The sequence below is a fragment of the Dunckerocampus dactyliophorus genome, chromosome 5 (genome assembly GCF_027744805.1).
Source record: "Dunckerocampus dactyliophorus isolate RoL2022-P2 chromosome 5, RoL_Ddac_1.1, whole genome shotgun sequence".
Lineage (NCBI taxonomy): Eukaryota > Metazoa > Chordata > Actinopteri > Syngnathiformes > Syngnathidae > Dunckerocampus > Dunckerocampus dactyliophorus.
The window spans coordinates 20101482-20119491 of NC_072823.1; the positions used below are offsets into that span (position 1 = coordinate 20101482).

An 18010-nucleotide genomic window follows, 5' to 3' on the forward strand; every position below is an offset into this window, starting at 1 on the left:
AATTGTTCAATATTATTATGTAATGTGAGCTGACATTAAGTGCAATTAAAACTTGTAAACAATACATACAATCATGAAAACTACAATATCCAAATATATTTACTGATGCATGAAAGCTTCGGACTCAAAATGAAACATATAAAACACTTACTCACTATTCTGGTGGAGTGAAACATCTCATAATACAATAAGTCATACAAGGTTGTCTGTGGGGACCCCCACAGACAACCATAACCCTTGTTTGAAATGATACAGACAAATGCAAATGATTAATGAAGTAACATTTTAACAAGCTATCAAATGAAGCAACAACATTTGCTCATTGCGTGTTGCTAAGCGGAAGTCGTAGGGCTCACTTATTTGCGCGTGAGCTTTTTCAAAATGTAATCACCCTGCCCTCTGCGGGATAATAAACTGGCCAGTGGCTAGCGCACTGTCACGGTATAAGTGCACGCCGTTATATGACCTGTGCACGCACCTGTCACAACTGTTGTGTGGATTGCTGAATTTGCGTCCAACGACAAAAAAACGTCAGGTGAGGCGTCACCATTACGGTTTAGTATCCTAGCAACCAGGGCATATTGGAAGTACACTGAAAGTTTGGTGTTGTTATTTGACCTGCCGATATACTATTTGGGCATATTTTGACCGTGGAATGTATTTAAACGACTTCCTGTGTGTTTTCCAGGCTTTTCAGGGGACGTTTGCAGTGAAAAATGCCTCGACGATCGTTGCTTTGTGTTGCTTACTGACGCAGCCAGTCTCCATTTGAACGTAAAAGAAGGTGCGGGAGTAAAGTTTGAAAAAATAGGGCATTTTCCTCCTCCACATGACTTCGTTGAACGAATTCTTCCCTCAGCCTTTGTATTTCTTTGACCAGGTGGGCTCTGCATGCAAACTCAGACATCGGTTATTAAACTTGACTTTAATGAAATGTGTGTCTTTTGCAGCCTGCAAGGCCACCGAAAATAAAAAAGGTGAAAGTTGTACACGTGGATAAAAATAAAGAGGAGCAGAAAGAAAAAAGGTATGCATACCTGTCAACATTGAGATTTGAAAATAAGGGAAATTTGATGGTCTTGACAAGGGCGCTGCCAGGAATTCTGGCCCATCATTACATCTGCAGGTGCCCTTAGAATTGTCCTAACTTTCCCCGGTGCCCCTGGGTCTTGTGGGTGGGCGGACGAAAGACCAGACTGCCCACTGCCAATGCACAGCACCATTGCCCTCCCAAATTGCTGTAGCTCAACGTGTCACCTGCAAGGGGCCTACAGGAGAATTTTTTTTTAAATGCAAGTTTAAATATGGGATATTTACGGGAATCTGTTTAAATTGGACGCCATTGGAAAGAAGGGCAAAATAATAGTATGGGTATGTCATATATAGTATTGTATTTGTACTTTATCCCACAGCGGGGAAATTCACTTGTTACAGCAGCAAGCAAGATACGCAAGTAAAGAATACAGTGTAAAGAATACATAGTGACTACAACATGGTTCAGGTGGTGCAGGTGTTGTAGAGCCTAACAAGCGGTCATATACCACTGTTATATGCAAAATAATGGGATGTGCACCCACACTCCACAACGTTGGGCACAACACAAGATCCAAAACAGGGACTGTTGGTTGAAAAAGGTTTGGAAAATGAACAATATGTCGTTTGCAGTGGTCTACATACTGCATCAAACATACTGTTTCTAATATTTTGGGAAAATTGAGCATTACGATCAAAAGTAAGTCAATTATTATCTTTGTAAAGGCAGAATTTATGATCCAACTCATGTATTGGTGAAAAATAAAAACATCATTGTGTTTACATTTACAGAAGATAAAAAGCATTTAATTTTTCAAAAATATTTACAAAAATAAAATATATAATACCTTTAAATTGGCCATGTGATTAGCATGTTGGCCACACAGTCAAGAGATCTGGGTGCAAATTTCCATTTGGGTGTCTCTGTGTGGAGTTTGCATGTTCTCCCCATGCGTGTGTGGGTTTTCTCCGGGTACTCTGGTTCCCTCCCACATGTCCAAAAAAATTGCACGTTAGGTTAATTGCTGACTCTGAATTGTCCATCGGTATGAATGTGAGTGTGAATGGTCTATATATGGCCTAATGTCTATATGTGCCCTGCGATTGACTGGCGACATGCAGTCCAGGGTGTACCCTGCCTCTCGCCCAAAGTCAGCTGGGATAGGCTCCAATGTAGCTGCAACCCTAGTGAAGATTAAGCGGCATAGAAAGTGAATGGATTAAAATGATAATACATTTTAATGCAGTAAAATAGTACAATATACAGTATAAAATCAAATTGAATGTCTGCGGCGACATCAATTTTAGGGGGTCCCCACAGACAACCATAACCCTGATCACATTAATTCAGATCTGGGTGACTGTATATGTTCTGTTGATTGATAATGAAATCATTGAAACACACACATGTACTTATATTGGGTTTTATTGCTGGTGTACCTAATTGTCTTATTTAACAGGACAGAAAATGGCAAACAAGCAAAGATCAACAAAAAAGCACAAAGCGATGAGCTGCCAGACGCACAACCACAGGATGAATCATGCGAGGAGGAATCCACAGAAGAAGTCGAGGACGCCTCCACTACAGAGATCCAGGACCCTTTGTTCGGCCTTAAGCGGGACGCCCCTCACCTGTTGAATGAATTGGGTCGTTCTATGTCCCAACACAAGTGGACACCGTCGCAGGTTGGAGATATTCTCAACTACACCTGGGCAGAACTCAGAAGCACAGACAAGACAATTCCTAAAGCGGCAGATAAGCAGAAGTCATCTGGGAGAAAGAAAAAGTCACAGAAGAAAGAGCAAAAAACAAGCGAAGTCGCAGGTGAGTTAGTATTTGGATAACATTCATATGTTTCATCCTGAAAAAATGCACTTTTAAAAAAAATTGGCCCATCATCCACAATCCTAACATGAAACATGACCACACGTCTTTCTCTTTCCTGCACGTTCTAAAGAGAGAAAAACAGCTAAAAAACAGCTAGCATGTGGAAGCTAACAATGCACATAACGGGAAACACCTATTTCGACTGTAAAGTCCTAAAAAAAAAACCTCCAAAAAAACACCAACAATGTTCTATTTACATAACTGACCTGTACTGTATATAAACCAAGCTACAGCGACATTGGGCCTCATTCACGAACATCTTCTTAAAAGTCTTCTTAAGAACTGTACTTAAGAAGGCGTGGGTTGGAAACTGCGCCACATTCACGACACGTTCTTAAGTAGGGATAATCGTTCGCACCGGTGTTCTTAGGTTGATGGATGCCAACTGCGATGCCCGTGCATGTAAGGCCTAATTTGCATAGGTCACCGCCTATTATTTCCTATATAAGGTAAAAAATGTGCCGTGCGCAACAGGCAGCTGGAGGCGGAGATGGCAACACGCAAGGGCAAGACTGAGGAGCAGCTGGACAACAAACGAAAGAAAAACTTCAATTCTACTGAAATAGAGGTGCTTTTACAAGGAGTGACCGAACACAAGACCACCTTATTTTCACGTGTAACCACCGGCCATCAGGCCATCCAAAAAGAGTCGGCATGGAGCACCATTGCAGGAAACATAAATGCCGTTTCCACGGAGAAACGCGCCACCGCAGAGGTTAAAAAGAAGTGGTTTGACTTAAAATAGACTCAAAAAAAAAAAGATTAGACTGCACCGGAGGGATCTGGAGGAAACGGGAGGTGGGCCATCAATCAGAAACCAAACCATTTTGGAAACTCTAGAAAATATTTACACAATCATGATGGAAAAATAAAGTCAAAATACATAGTTTGTGTGTGACAATTTATTTTTTCTGTGGTTACATTTGATTAGACGCTGCCTAATTAATACAGCAGCCCCGTGCTCTGGCTCAAGACGTGGCTGGGGGCGCATGTCGTTATCTGGGGGTGCTACGTGCGCAATAGGCACACCACGTTTCATTGCGATGTTTTTCTGATGATCCTGCACACCTGCAAGAACAGAGAGGGAAGCCTGAAGCCTGAAGCGGGACATCAAATAATCGTCGCTTTCAGCAAATAAATCTACATGGTCCCTATACATTCTCTCTCTGCGCAGCGCACGTCCAGCCAGCTACTTTTTTTGATGAATTGGGATTTGAATATATATTTATTGATGGAGTATATTTTAGTTGTTTTGATGATAAATAATTGTTGGGATATTTTATTTGCACTACATTTTTTGGGATCAGGTTGCAAAATCCATCATGAGGGCGATTGCGCATTGAAAGTGCAAGCTTTGCTTGTGCGTAAGAGTCCTCCTGAGCGTTCGTAGAATTTGTTCTTAGATCTAAGAACTGTGAGTTAAGAACACGTTTCGTGAATGCCAAAAATCTTCGTAAGAAGGCTTTAAGAACACATTTGTGCGTAAGAACGTTTTGTGAATGAGGCCCATTGTTATTGTAGCAGCTAACTATTTTTCTGGCATAGTGATGCAGCGCCTCACACCATTACCGAGAGGTAGCGAGACCACTCCAAAACAATGCGATAGGACACCAATCTGTACTGACTGGGAAACAAGAACAATCATATGAACAACAACGAATAGACAACCAAATTATCTGTAAAGTATTAGCCCACATTCCATGTTTTGTTTATACACAGCTAGATGGACTGTGATATGTGCTCCATTTATCAGAATCAATATCACGGTGACTTACTCGAACAGTTGTTCTTCTGGTCCAGCTGTTCTGCGGCATCTTTTCCAGTTTATTTTGAGTAGATAGAAAAAAGTTGCTATCGCTGCAGGGTTTGTTAGCTCACAATTCTTCATTTGTTGTGATCCAATCTCTTGGAGCAACGTCGTCCTTGCCGTACACACAAAGCCTTTCCATTGATGGTAACGCTGTATGCCCCTCAGTGCAGCAGAAACTCTCCCTTTCTGTCAGCATGGTTTGGCAAACTCCACATTTACACCACCAAGTCATGCCAATGTAATGACTTGTCCCCATCCTCCATATATTCAGGCTCAAAAAGATAATGTTTTGGATCCTCAATTGTCGAAAAGTAGTCATCGGCGGTGGCTCTCACGAAGTCTGCCATGATTAGTAGACAAAAGTAGCGCTAGTTCCTATCTATGAGCTATGTGCAATTAATGCGCCCAGGAAAGAAGTTTGGGTAATGTTTAAAATGATCAAAGTCTGGTAAAATACTGTAAGCATTACATATTATCGTCAATGTACATGTTATTGCATGGTCACAGCATGTATATAAAAGCATAAAACGTTGTTAGAGGTTTTTTAGAGGGATTTATAGTCAAAATAGGTGTGTCCCATGACTCGCATTGTTAACTCCCTCATGCTAACTGTTTTTCTCTCTTTATGGCCGCCACACACGGGAGGCAACAAACGACTGCGATTGGCGAAACTCATCGCCAACGCGTAGCAAACCATGCACACGGGAGGCAACGGGCGTCTGTGACCAGCGACACCCGTGAGTGAGGTGTTCCCATCCAGGGCGAATTGTACGTGTCTCCCGTGGTTTTGATCGGCTGTCAGATGTGGAGGGAATTTGGGGGTATCAAAGTAGTTCAGGGGAGGAAAAGTGGCCTTTGTTGGTTGATTACTCTTGCTAGTACTGGATCATGCTAGTATTGAAGATAAACTTACATAAATGTCAGTGTAAAGTGAATGTAAACTTACCCGATATGTTTGCTCTGGCACAGACGAGTTTCCTTGCCGCTTGTTTCTTTATATCTTTATATTCTTTTTTAGAAATGTCAAATAGCTCCGGGGAATCTGACACGGCAAGTATAGCGTACTGATTAGCATCCTGTCCGATCATTGGTCGATCAATGAAACTCATGCTGATTGGTCCTCGTCTGGGCGACAGCGATGAAAAGTTGAAAATTTTTTAACTTTCTGGGATCGCGTCGCAAGCCAGCGTGTGCACGATGACACGGACGAACACAAACTTTCAGACGCACAAATTTTGCGTGTCGCTTGGCTGGACGGTGACACAAGATACTGTAATTGGTGCTATTGGGCAAATTCTGTGACTTTTACGGGGCATAACTCAAATATTTCAAACCATAATGTCATCTACTGGGTTGAATATGTAGGTTATTTTTATATTCTGCTATATTCATCACCTTAGATTTCACAAAAAAGTCACACACCGAGAGGGAGAGAGCAGAGCAGAGACACACCATTGCCTTTTCTCATACATGCCAAGAGTTCTGGGACCCACGGAGAAAAAACAATCACATTTGCGTTGCAAACGCACCGGAGTTCATTTTAACCAAAGCCAACTGACAAGTGTGAAGACACCTAATACTTGTATCTTTTTTTTTCTTTCAGAATGTGCAGGCGTACCTAATGAAGTATCTGGTGAGTATATAATGTCAGTCAAAGAACAAGTCAATGAACTAGTAATTAATTCTGCATCTTATTCCTACTTCCTGTTAGCGCCCACCAACCCCTGCACCAGTCCCACCATTCCCAACCAGACCACTGCATCCAGCACCATTCAAGAAGAAGCAGGTGAAGGTGAGTTGTTGATTGAACCATTTATCGGAATTTGTCTTTGACGTTAAGCCTCCATTGCCTCGATGTTTTTATGTGCCCAGATTGTTTTGTTCCAGCTGTGAGTGAGGAAACTCCTTCGATAGAGACGTGTCAATGGGTGGTGGAGCGACTGCAGGCCACCAGAAGTCCACAGTATGTTCTTGGTCTTCTTGCATTAATGCATCTAATCAAAATCACATATCTCCTTTTTGTGTTCTTTTTATCTGAGCACCACCCTTTTCTCTCAAAATTAGATGAATTATTATCTTGTCATTGAAAGCAGAATTGTGTCTATTTTAATATTTTTTTTACATACATTTAATTTTTATCTTCATTTTTTACATTGTATTTCAAGATTTAATTTTTGCATATTTTTTTTATTTTTAGTACAAAAATATTTATATTGTTTCCCACAGGTATGAATGTGAGTGTGAATGGTTGTTTGTCTATATGTGCCCTGCGATTGGCTGGCGACCAGTCCAGGGGTGTACCCCGCCTCTTGCCCGAAGTCAGCTGGGATAGGCTCCAGCATGCCCCCGTGGCCCTATGAGGAGAAGTGGCATAGAAAATGGATGGATGGATGGATGTACAGTATATATATATATATATATATATATATATATATATAAATGATTAGACCACCCTTGTTTCTTCAGTTTCTTGTACATTTTAATGCCTGATACAACTAAAGGTACCTTTGTTTGGACAAATATAACAATTACAACAATATAACAAAAATAGCTCATAAGAGTTCCTTTTTATGGCAGTACAATGCTATAGCTATTCATGTACGTAAGAACTTAAATGATTTTGGTGGACGTTGCTCAATATCAGCTCTTAAATTAAACTCTTATGAGCTATATTTGTTATCACCATTATATTTGTCCAAACAAATGTACCCTCAGTTGTACCAGACATTACAATGGATCAATAAACTTAAGAAACAAGGGTGGTCTAAGATTTTCTTCCATGACTACATATATGTACTGTATGTAATTGTATTTCTATTGATTTTTACTTAGATTTATTTATTTTAATCATCATTATTATTTGGAGCATCAAAGCGTCTTCGTCCTCTCATAGAGACCCGCAAGCAGAGGAGCAGGAGTTTAACGAATCTCCCATTTTGTGTCACTATTTGGATGAAACGCCTGAAGTGGAGGAAAATAAAGAGACGAGTGAGACCGACACACAGTGTGTCGTTAATGGGTTTCCTCAGATACCGGAAGTGAGTCAGCGGGATCCTTCACTGAGGAAATTTCATTACAGGATCAGCGATGGAACCTCATTCATATAGTATCCTTTCTTACACAGAGCACAAACACATGTAGTTTTCTACTTAGGGGAGCCATTCTTATATGATTGCTGTTGACCCTTGACCCTGCCCCCTTAGTTACCCATCAGGCCACATGGCTGTGTGTCACAGCCACTCAGGTCTGCCCTCTGGAGGCTTTTACACGAACGTCTTCACTGACAACCACACTCCCATCATCCTGGCCACTATCACTATGTATGGCCATGGCCATGTCACACATCCTGTCAGGTGGGTCTATTGATGCTTGCCACAGCTTCGATACAGTTATTATATTAGCTGTCTATTATATATGTTATGTCTTGTTATTTTTCCCCTTACAGTTCTGTCGTTACAGCAGTGTGGGACCAGCACGGCGGATTCATGTGTGACCGTGACGCCAACATGAAGAAGGAGTGGAGCTGGAAGACAGAGGAAGAAGCGCAGGAGAAGATTGTTGTAAAGGTGACGTTAGGTACCACATCTTCAGATTGTAATATCACTGTGTGCCACGAGGGGTGATGGTGAGCGAGGTGAAAGGAGCTCCTATATAGTAATTACATGTGTGTTGCTTGTTTTCCACTTAACTTATTATAACTTACAGTATGCTCATGAACAACATCATTTATTTTTGCTACAAAAATGACGTGGGACTTATTAGAAAACACTGTAACTCTTCTTGGCATACGGCAATTGTCAGAGGGGGCACGTGAGTGAAAATGAAAAACAATTAGCGCCTAACACTCACAATTATGAGTGCGCCTGAACGCCGCAACAGCGGAGAGCATCCAGTCAGAGCAGAAAGAAGGAAGGAGACAAAGCATGACGTTCTTCATTGCTCAGTGTGAGTTGTATGAACAAGTAAATGAGACTATCTCTGTTTCTCTTTCAATTTGGTATCAAATTAATATGCAGACTTAAATGATAGTGATTGCAAGTGGAGAAAAGTGAAGCTCAAGTTTAAACCATTCAAACGGAAGGATCCCAACATCCAGATGAAATAAAAGATATGTAGGACGAATACTTATGTATTTATCAGTGCTCATGTAAAACGTTTATCAAAATTTGACCATGCAAATATATATTTTTTTAACCAGAATTAATTACTTATAAAATCAATTAACCAATTACTTCACATTATGTTCAATGTTTCAAGGTAATGAAAATTAAAAAGGTTTTTGTTTTTTAAATGTGCATGACTAGGGGGTATATGGCTTCAAGTCAAATGTCTGAAGGTGTACGCCACTGTGACAAGTTTGGGAACAGATCATTGCTCATATTCTTTTCCTTGTGACTTAACATATTTTCCGGTTGTTGCTAGGTAGCGTTCACAGGGCTCAGTCATATCAGCACCATAGGGCAGAAAAAAACGTAGCACTGACATCCATCTTATCCTATTTAGGGTCACGGGGGGTATGCTGGAGCCTATCCCAGCTGACTTCGGGCGAGAGGCGGGGTACACCCTGGACTGGTCACCAGCCATTTGCAGGACACATATAGACAAACAACCATTCACACTCACATTCATACCTATGGACAATTTGGAGTCGCCAATTAACCTAATGGAATGCGGGAGAAAGCTGGAGTACCTGGGGAAAACCCACGCACGCACATGCAAACTCCACACAGAGATGCCCAGCAGAGAGTCAAACCCAGATCTTCCTGATCTCCAGACAGTGTGGCCTGTGTGACTGCGTGCTAACCACTCAGCCACTTTGCGGTCCGTAGGACTGACATACTGTACATTAAGAAAATGACCATATGAGGCATTAGTTTCATATGGCAGCGTGAACAGACACGGCAGTCATTAGAAATCAAACTGGAAATGTCACTTATCTCCTCTTTGCTTTGCATGCGATGCAAGTGTGTTGTCTGATCTCGTGTGCATCAGCTCATAGGAAGAAATTATAGGTGACAGTGTCAGTCGCAATGACTGTAAATCTGGCATAAGCTTGTCACATGAGGGACTTATGATGGCTCTTGACAGGAGCTGCAAATCACATATCAGTGCGTCTGCTAGCTTTTTTCCATACGATTTTTGCCGTTTTTCAACCTACTTCTCCATCGTTTAAATGTCACTCTGTCCTCCAGCTTTCAAAGGGCATCTCAGTGCGGCTGCACAGCGGCACGTCTGCTCTGCTCTGCTTCAAGTGTGAACAGCAGAAGGTTCAGATCCCGCTTTCTGCTGTACCTTACTTGTCCAAGGAACCGGTGAGAATTATTACTAACGTGTCCGATTTGAATTATTTTGCTGGATATTTGACATAACGAGTCATTGGGTTTTCAGAATGTGGCACCTTTCTTTACACCAGTTTAGAGTTCCTCGCCATTTCCTTCCATACCAAGGTTATCTGTATCAAAAAATCAGCCTTTACATAAAAGTAGATTAGGGGTGTCCAAACATTTTAAACCAAGGGTCGTATACAGAATAATTTAAACATGCGGGGGGTGCCACTTATATTTTGTGCATTAAAGATGCTAAAACAACTAAAAAAAAAGACAAAAAAATCACTGACATCTTAACTTTGTGTTATAGTTGACAAAGAACATTTGTGTAATATATTTAATTAAAAATTAATAATTTTTACTTTCAGAATATGCTGAGGGCCAATAAAAAATGAGCTGCAGGCCAAAAACGGCTCTCTGGCCATATGCTGCTGTCGATAAAAAGAGATATTTTAATTTAACAATACCTTTAATTTTGTAGTTGCATTTTATAGCATTGGAGATAGAATTTAAATTGTTGTCTACAGAACTATTATTGTAAAGTATGCACACATAGACATACACACACACACACACACACACACACATATATATATAAGATACATTATTGTTTATTTATATTGAATAGCAGTTATTGTTATGAAATTTACATTTTATTTAATTTTATATTTTATTTTATGTCACATAAAAATGCATATATTTTTATGTTGGTGTACAGTGTTCCCTCGTTTAGCGTGGGGCATAGGTTCCCAAAACAGGCCGCAATAAGTAAAATCCGCGAAGTAGCCAACCATATTTTTGTACAATTATTATATATGTTGTAAGGCTGTAAAACCCCTCACCATACACTTCATACACTTTTCTCAGACAGGCATTAACACATTTATTTCTTGTTTAAACACTCCATGTTCAGTTTTCACTTGAATTTTAATGATCAACTTACGAGGGTGGACACAAAAAATTAAGTGACTCATGCGTATTTCACTCCTCTGATCGTGGCTTGTCCTGGCGCCCTAAGGCTGTAGTGTTTTTGTATCCTTGTTAAAACATATTCCTCCCTGTTGTCCTCCATGAACCGGAGATTCATTTACAGTATTCCAGGCGCCGTACAGCAGCGCAACTTCTGCCTTCATTCTGCAACAGGAAACGGGCAGTCCTGCATAACGGAGATGGATTGACAATGGTCTACAGCTAATCAGAATGTAGACATGGGCAGGTTCTCCCCTAGCCAATCAGGACTGTTGTGGCTCTTTACTTACTGAGACAAACTGGATATGTCTGGACAGTCTTCAACTGTCACATGAGTATACAACACCCTCTACTGGTAGCAGTAGTAAATACAATAACAGACACATGCAACAGAGCACTGATAGATGGCTCTAATACACCACAAGGACGCAGAACACAATGCGCGTTCATATGCTGTTAAAAAAAAAAAACGCAAAATTGCACTTTAAAAAAATTTGCGAAAGAGCGAATCCATGAAAGGTGAACTGTGATGTAGCGAGGGAACACTGTGCATGTTGAACTGCAGTGGGGAATTAATGACTAAAATATTTATTCTTCATTTGCATCAGAACCTTTGAAACAGCTTTTGTATTGAGTCTCATTAGATTGTTCAGGCGTGTGTGCCTACAATATTGTTCATACTGTATATTATCACATAATGTAGCAGGCTGTGATTATGTACGGAAGGTGACTGTGTTCCACACAGGAGTCAGGCCCGTCACTCCTGGATGGGGAAGGGATGCCAGGACGTTGGAGGAAAGGAAATGTTGTGATGGCCGAGCTGAAGAAAATTCAACTGAAAGCACAAGACATTCTAGACGCTTGGCTGGACTTTTACCTCATAGCCACTGGTAATTGTCACTTATGATGCTGCACATACATACTTCATTAGTTACACCTAGTGGCTGTTACAAACTGCAGCCACAACAATAAGCATTTTAGTATCAATTGCATCTATGTATCCGGTAAATGTGCCCAATGTTGCGAGTGTCATATTGCAGGTATCAAGCGTCGTAAGAAAAAGCCAAAGACCTCATCAAAGACCAAGCACAAGAAACGTAAACGTTCATCTTCAGCGCCTGCAAAGAAATCGTCTGAGAAGAAAAAGCCCGCTCCTCCCAAAGAGGTTATTCATGAGCAACAATTGGTGCCCATACCAAAACCAAAAACCAAACATAAGCCCAAACCAAAACCAAAACCAAAAATTCGAGAATCTCCAGCCAAGAACGTAAGGTGCGCTTTCATGATATAAAATACACCTTTGAGCAGTGTATTAACAACAGTGTATTACTCATGTTGTATTGTTGTTGTTGCTCTATGTTTATATCTATCTATGTTAGCGTCACAATTTGTTTGATAGCAAGAGTATCCAAAAACGACTTTTAACCAATTTCAATGAAGAGCTGTTGGTGCAAATCTGGATAAAGAGGCAGACCCTGTTGACATGCAATGTCAACACAAGTGGAGGGAATTTGTCACCCGCTCATTTATTCATTCATTTATTTATTTTTTTGCTTGCTTTATTCTCTTTGCTTTTAATGTAGTTTAATTTGATTTTAATTTAGTTGCATTTAACATTTTAAACAAATTTTATTCAATTTAATTAAATCTAATTTAATTTACCACTACTCCTACTAAAGTAATTTAATATTATGTAATACCACACTGTTGCTACACTTATTAAATTTGGTAATATTTTGTAAAGATATACTATTGTTTACTTGCTGAACTGCAGAAATTATAATTTTTTAATATAATTTTTTTTTTCATCAAATTTTGTTGTTTTAATACTTGTACTTATTTGTACTTATTTGTCTGTGAAGGTGTATAATTTGAACCAAATTCAGATTGTTTGGCCTGTACTCAATCAATCATTTATCAACGGAGTGCCATTGTAATGGTAACATGCATCATCTATGAATCTTTCAGGCCACTAAAGCAAGCAAGGGAATATAATGTCACACAAGTCGGCCCTCTTCGTATCCATGGAAACATCAAACAAGAGTGAGATCTTCTTTATATCATAAACACAACTTATTGGATGTTTGTTGCAATGTTATATGTCTATGTTAACCTTGAACTTACTCCATCTTTCCAGGTCAGTGATTCTTCCAGGCATTCCAGATCCACGTCTCACCACTTTGCCTCCCTGTCCCACCCAGTCCTGTTTCCCCTCCTCGGTTCCCCTTACTGTGTGCCCCCCGCTGTTGAGGGCGGCACTGCTCAAGGACCTCAAGGAGCAAGGGCCCAGGCGATGCTGCTGCAGCACCGCGCTGATGCCTGTGCTGACGGATACGGAGTACGACGCCTTCATCATGGGACAGCCCAAGCACAGTCAGCAGATCCTGGTCGTGTACGTGACACTGCCTGTCAAGTGGGAAGAGACTATGGAGAAGGATGCCATGCAGCGGCTTTACCGGAGGACCAACAGGAATAGAACGATGCCGTGCACTCAGGTGATGATGCTGCATCACTGGACACTTCATTAGGTACACCTAGAACCAATACAATAGCTGCATCAAAGATGCTGTCTTTATAATTCAGTGCAATACAATACAATACATTATACTATTTATTACCTGTTCAGTGCCAGATGGACTCCTTTCGCCTGGTGAGGTACGAGGTGTCAACAGGGGCACTGGGCTGTCCAGTAGACAACATTCTGCTGCAGCATCGCCACAATGTCTCTTCTGGCATGATTCTGGTCAGTATACACTCACAACATTAGGCGCACATGCCATCTAAATGACACTACCAAAAATATGATAATGCTTGCAGTATGTTTATTACAGCATGTTTATTATTGTAGTTTTAGTAGAACTGTAATGCATTATACAGAGAGCTTGTCTAATATTTGGTGTGTTAATCTGCAGCACATGAGAATCACAAAATACTAGTAGGGATGCTCCGTTCAGGGTTTTATGCTGCCGATTCCGATACCAATCATCCATGAGTGAAATCGTCCAATACCGATACTGATCACATAGGTTAAGTGTCAGCCAGCCAGCCGTCTTCTATGCCTCTTATCCTAGAGTCGCGGGTATGCTGGAGCCTATCCCAGCTGACTTCAGGCGAGGGGCGGGGTACACCCTGGACTGGTTAGGTTAAGTGTAAATTTTTAAATTTACTTTTGGCGATATGATATGAATAAGGGAACCATAAAATCACCTTAATTTAGACAAAAACATATTTGAACATACAGGATATCACTCGTGAAAGTTACAGAGGATGAGACGCCTTCTTGAAGGAGACTTTGGATGTGAGAGTACATAGTTCAAGATTCAAGAGTTTTATTGTCATATGCACAGTAAAACAAGTCGTTATGCTATGCAATGAAATTCTTGATGTTCTAGTTTGATGGTGTTCTAGCAGGACTTGTGACTATAGTCACCTTTACACTCATTACCCAATATAGTAGATATAATCATAGAAAATAAACCATTTAAGACATAAATAATGCTCGTGTGTGTTTCAGTAAATGTGTCCTGCAGTGTGGACAGGAAGTGACATCAGGGGGTTCAGAGTTGAGTTTTAGCGGGATTATGGCCACAATAGTAGCCTGTGTTGTTATGATGATGCTGATTATTATTATTATTATTATATGCTACGGATGCTCCGATTTCCGTAACAAAAAATTGCGTGATCGGCATATGCCGATAAATGCCTTTAAATGGCAATCACAAAAGCTGATCACCTGTGGCTAGCACTATTGCAACACACAGCAACCCTTTCGTGCAGTGTAGTGTCTTGCACTACCTTGGGCAGTGTCGTCCACTTTCCTTCAAAAAAACAAAAACAGTCATGTCTGCCGTGTGGAACCTAACTGCTAACACATGCCACGCAAACTGTCTTGTGGGTGTAGTACGTTAAAAAGCTTTACTACGGCATTTGAAAAACAACACTTGACAGAATATGGTGAGTTTTGGAGGCTCACAGTGTGATCATCAGTCAAACAGCAGCTAACACAGTCATGTGGCTAACACTCACCCGTATGTGTGTCACAGTCAAACAGCTAAGCTAATAACCCGAAAAATAGTTGAATTCATCGGACGAGAGCGGCCTTTCTCAGCAATGGAAGTCACCGGGTTAGCCAAAGTACACCCTGGTGTCGGCAGGGCACATATAGACCATTCACACCTATTGACAAGTTAGAATCGCCAATTAACCTAACATGCATGTTTTTGGATGTGGGAGAAAACCGGAACTGTAGCGTTTTTGTATATTTGTTAAAACATATTGCTCCTGCCGTCGTCACAACAGGAAATGCTCAAAGAAGATTGATTGACAGTGGTATACAGCCAATCAGGACGCAGAACACAAAATATTGGCCCCGATTATCGACTCAACCACTAGTTTTTCTTAAAATGCACAGAAAAGAGAACAACATTTGTGTTCATGTCTCACATAAGGATTGTGGATGATGGGCAAAATTCCAAAATGTCTTCAAAACAGTAAGTAAAATATGTTTTTGTATATATAGCCATTAGTAGGGGTGCACCCAGGAATTCTGGGTCCCATGAAAAAAATTGCGTGCTGTGAAATTTGAACCACAATGTGGCGAGGGACAATTGTATGTCAGTACATTCTTCCCACATTCTAAAAATATACATGCTAGGTTAATTGCAGAGTCTACATTGTCCATAAGTATGAATGTGAGTGTGAATGATTGTTTGTCTATTGTGCCCTGTGATTGGCCAGTGACCAGCCCAGGGCCTCTCGCCAGAAGTCCGCTGGGATAGGCTTCAGCTCACACGTGACAGTAATGAGGACAAGCAGTATAGAAAATGGATGGATGCATGGATAATAGAATAGAATAGAATAGAACAGAATATAATGCCATACAATATAGTCATTAGATCATCTCCATGTGTGAGATAGATGTACATCCGAGGGACGCTGATGTTTTTGGGCTACGTATCCAGTGGTCTCAGCTTCTCCATCTTGGACCTTCAGAAACAAATATTAAGAACCAGGGAGGACTACAGGTCGGGTGTGAGCCTCCCTCCAGATTACAAGTTCAGGTAGGATGGCACTAACTAAATGTTTAACTTGACGAAAATCCCACAACCAGTAGTCCCATCAATCACGTCTTTGTGTTGCAGCGAAAGGCCAAAGGTCAGCGCGGCTCCCCCCGAAGCCCCAGATGCAAATAAAGCCGAAGGTCCACCACTGACGGGAAGGAATGACACGACGTTGACTCATTCAGGGGAAAAAGAATGTCTCAATGAGACTTGTGACTGAATGAGATGAGTTGATATCCTGTCAAAATGTGATGACGTAATTATCCTGTTGTGTTGCGAACCTGCATCATATTTATCATAGCGATCTGCAGAGTTCATCAAGCAGTCACTGGAAGCACAATTGTAGCATGGAAATTACCCATAATCTGCTCCTAAAGAAGAAGACTGGGGCAATGAATCTATTTAAATATAGATTTTCAATTCAAAGAGCTTTACACAGATATGATACGCTAGTGGTAAAAGTGTGTGGTGATCAATGAGATATAAAATTCTAGTTTGTTTGGCGTCACTATAATATGTTTTACTTTCTGTTCTCCATCAAACTTCCCTGATTACTGATAGCACTGTGAAAGCGCCACAACAGTCGGCAGTGTTTGAGTGTTACTTCCTCGGTCGTGCATCAAATGTAGATGAGCTATATTTGTCATCTTTTTAAAGGGGTTTAAAAATAGCAAATAGGATGCATGTGCATATATTTTTGTACGGATGAATAATCACAATGGACATAAACAGTACATATTTGTCATTGATTGTAACACGCGTTGCAAAGGGGGGGGCATTTTCTGGTAAATGACACATTTTATGAGAATGTAAGAATGAATGGGAATTGATGACATATTTGGCATAATTCATTCAATTCAACAAACGATTATGATTTTCTTGCTGAGAATTGAGATTGTGATTCTTTGGGACGATTTTTTTCACACATGCACACACACACGCACACACACACGCACATGCACACACAAAACATTCAGGGCCATGTGCTTTAGTTTTTAATAAATCACACTGTTTTTTTTATTATTATTATAATTATTATTAGACTCCTCATTGGCCTGTTCTGCTTTAAACAAATGGCCAATGGTCTTTCTGTCACTCTTCATGGGAGGTCCCTGAAGGATAGCTGATTTCATAGAAATGAATAGAAAGACAAAATAATCCATCAAGTCAAAAACATGGTACGCTCGCTCACTCCACAATACACTCATGCACGTAATAAAGACGAGTCAAAAGAAAAGTCAATTAATGCAATTGCTATCCTGTGAGCTGATGAATGATAGTCCTTGCCAGCCAGGGCAGGTGGAGCCAACTCACCCTGGCATGCAAAGCTTGCTGGAAGACAGGGAGAGCGAGAAGGAAGTGTCGGCCGCTATGACGACAGTGCAGGGTGAGCATCTAGTAGTCTAGCATCTAGTAGTTCACATCTAGCATGTGAACTACATCAGACAAGATCTTTGATTAGCGTTTCCACAGTGGGTTCTGAAACAGACAGCAGAGCGCTCTTGTTATACGGAGGATCTTCGACTAGCATTTTTGCAGTGACCTACTGCAAAAACACTAGTCAAAGAGCAGCAGAGCACCCCTGTTATATACAGAATCTTTGACTAGACTTGTTGCAATAGGTCTTTAAAAGCAGCAGTGCGTTCCTGTCATACAGAGGATCGTTGACTAGCATTTTTGCATTAGGTCCTTAAAAAGCAACAGAGCGCTCCTGTCATGTACAGGATCTTTAATGTTTTTGCAGTAGTTACTTTGACCTTGACGTGCTATCAGAGTAAAATAAATGTCTTTGTATGTTATTTTTGGGGTAAAATAATCGCCAAAATTCAACATTTTCAAAATTGGTATGCCTTTACATGAAATTTGATGTAGTTATTTACAAAACAATTTTTTAAAAACGTGTCTATTTTTTTTAATGTTTTGA

At 40.6% G+C, this 18010-nt stretch overlaps 1 protein-coding gene across 4 annotated transcripts in view; it reads left to right on the forward strand.

Annotated features, from left to right (window-relative positions):
- Window positions 1-17473, forward strand: part of LOC129181861 (uncharacterized protein C3orf20-like) — a 28571-nt gene extending 11098 nt beyond the window's left edge. For 3 of the 4 annotated variants that reach the window (XM_054777558.1, XM_054777557.1, XM_054777556.1), the window contains 17 exons: window positions 689-880; window positions 951-1027; window positions 2493-2857; window positions 6334-6363; window positions 6442-6522; window positions 6603-6693; window positions 7624-7836; window positions 7934-8083; window positions 8176-8296; window positions 9923-10042; window positions 11772-11916; window positions 12067-12298; window positions 12995-13069; window positions 13164-13521; window positions 13653-13769; window positions 15944-16086; window positions 16168-17473. In XM_054777558.1, coding sequence (XP_054633533.1) covers window positions 830-880; window positions 951-1027; window positions 2493-2857; window positions 6334-6363; window positions 6442-6522; window positions 6603-6693; window positions 7624-7836; window positions 7934-8083; window positions 8176-8296; window positions 9923-10042; window positions 11772-11916; window positions 12067-12298; window positions 12995-13069; window positions 13164-13521; window positions 13653-13769; window positions 15944-16086; window positions 16168-16306 — 2508 coding nt within the window. In that variant the 5' untranslated portion in view covers window positions 689-829 and the 3' untranslated portion in view covers window positions 16307-17473. Of the gene's footprint in view, window positions 1-413; window positions 536-688; window positions 881-950; window positions 1028-2492; window positions 2858-6333; window positions 6364-6441; window positions 6523-6602; window positions 6694-7623; window positions 7837-7933; window positions 8084-8175; window positions 8297-9922; window positions 10043-11771; window positions 11917-12066; window positions 12299-12994; window positions 13070-13163; window positions 13522-13652; window positions 13770-15943; window positions 16087-16167 lie in introns of those variants that run through there. The other variant, XM_054777559.1, reaches the window with a different exon arrangement.
- Window positions 17474-18010: the final 537 nt, after the last annotated feature.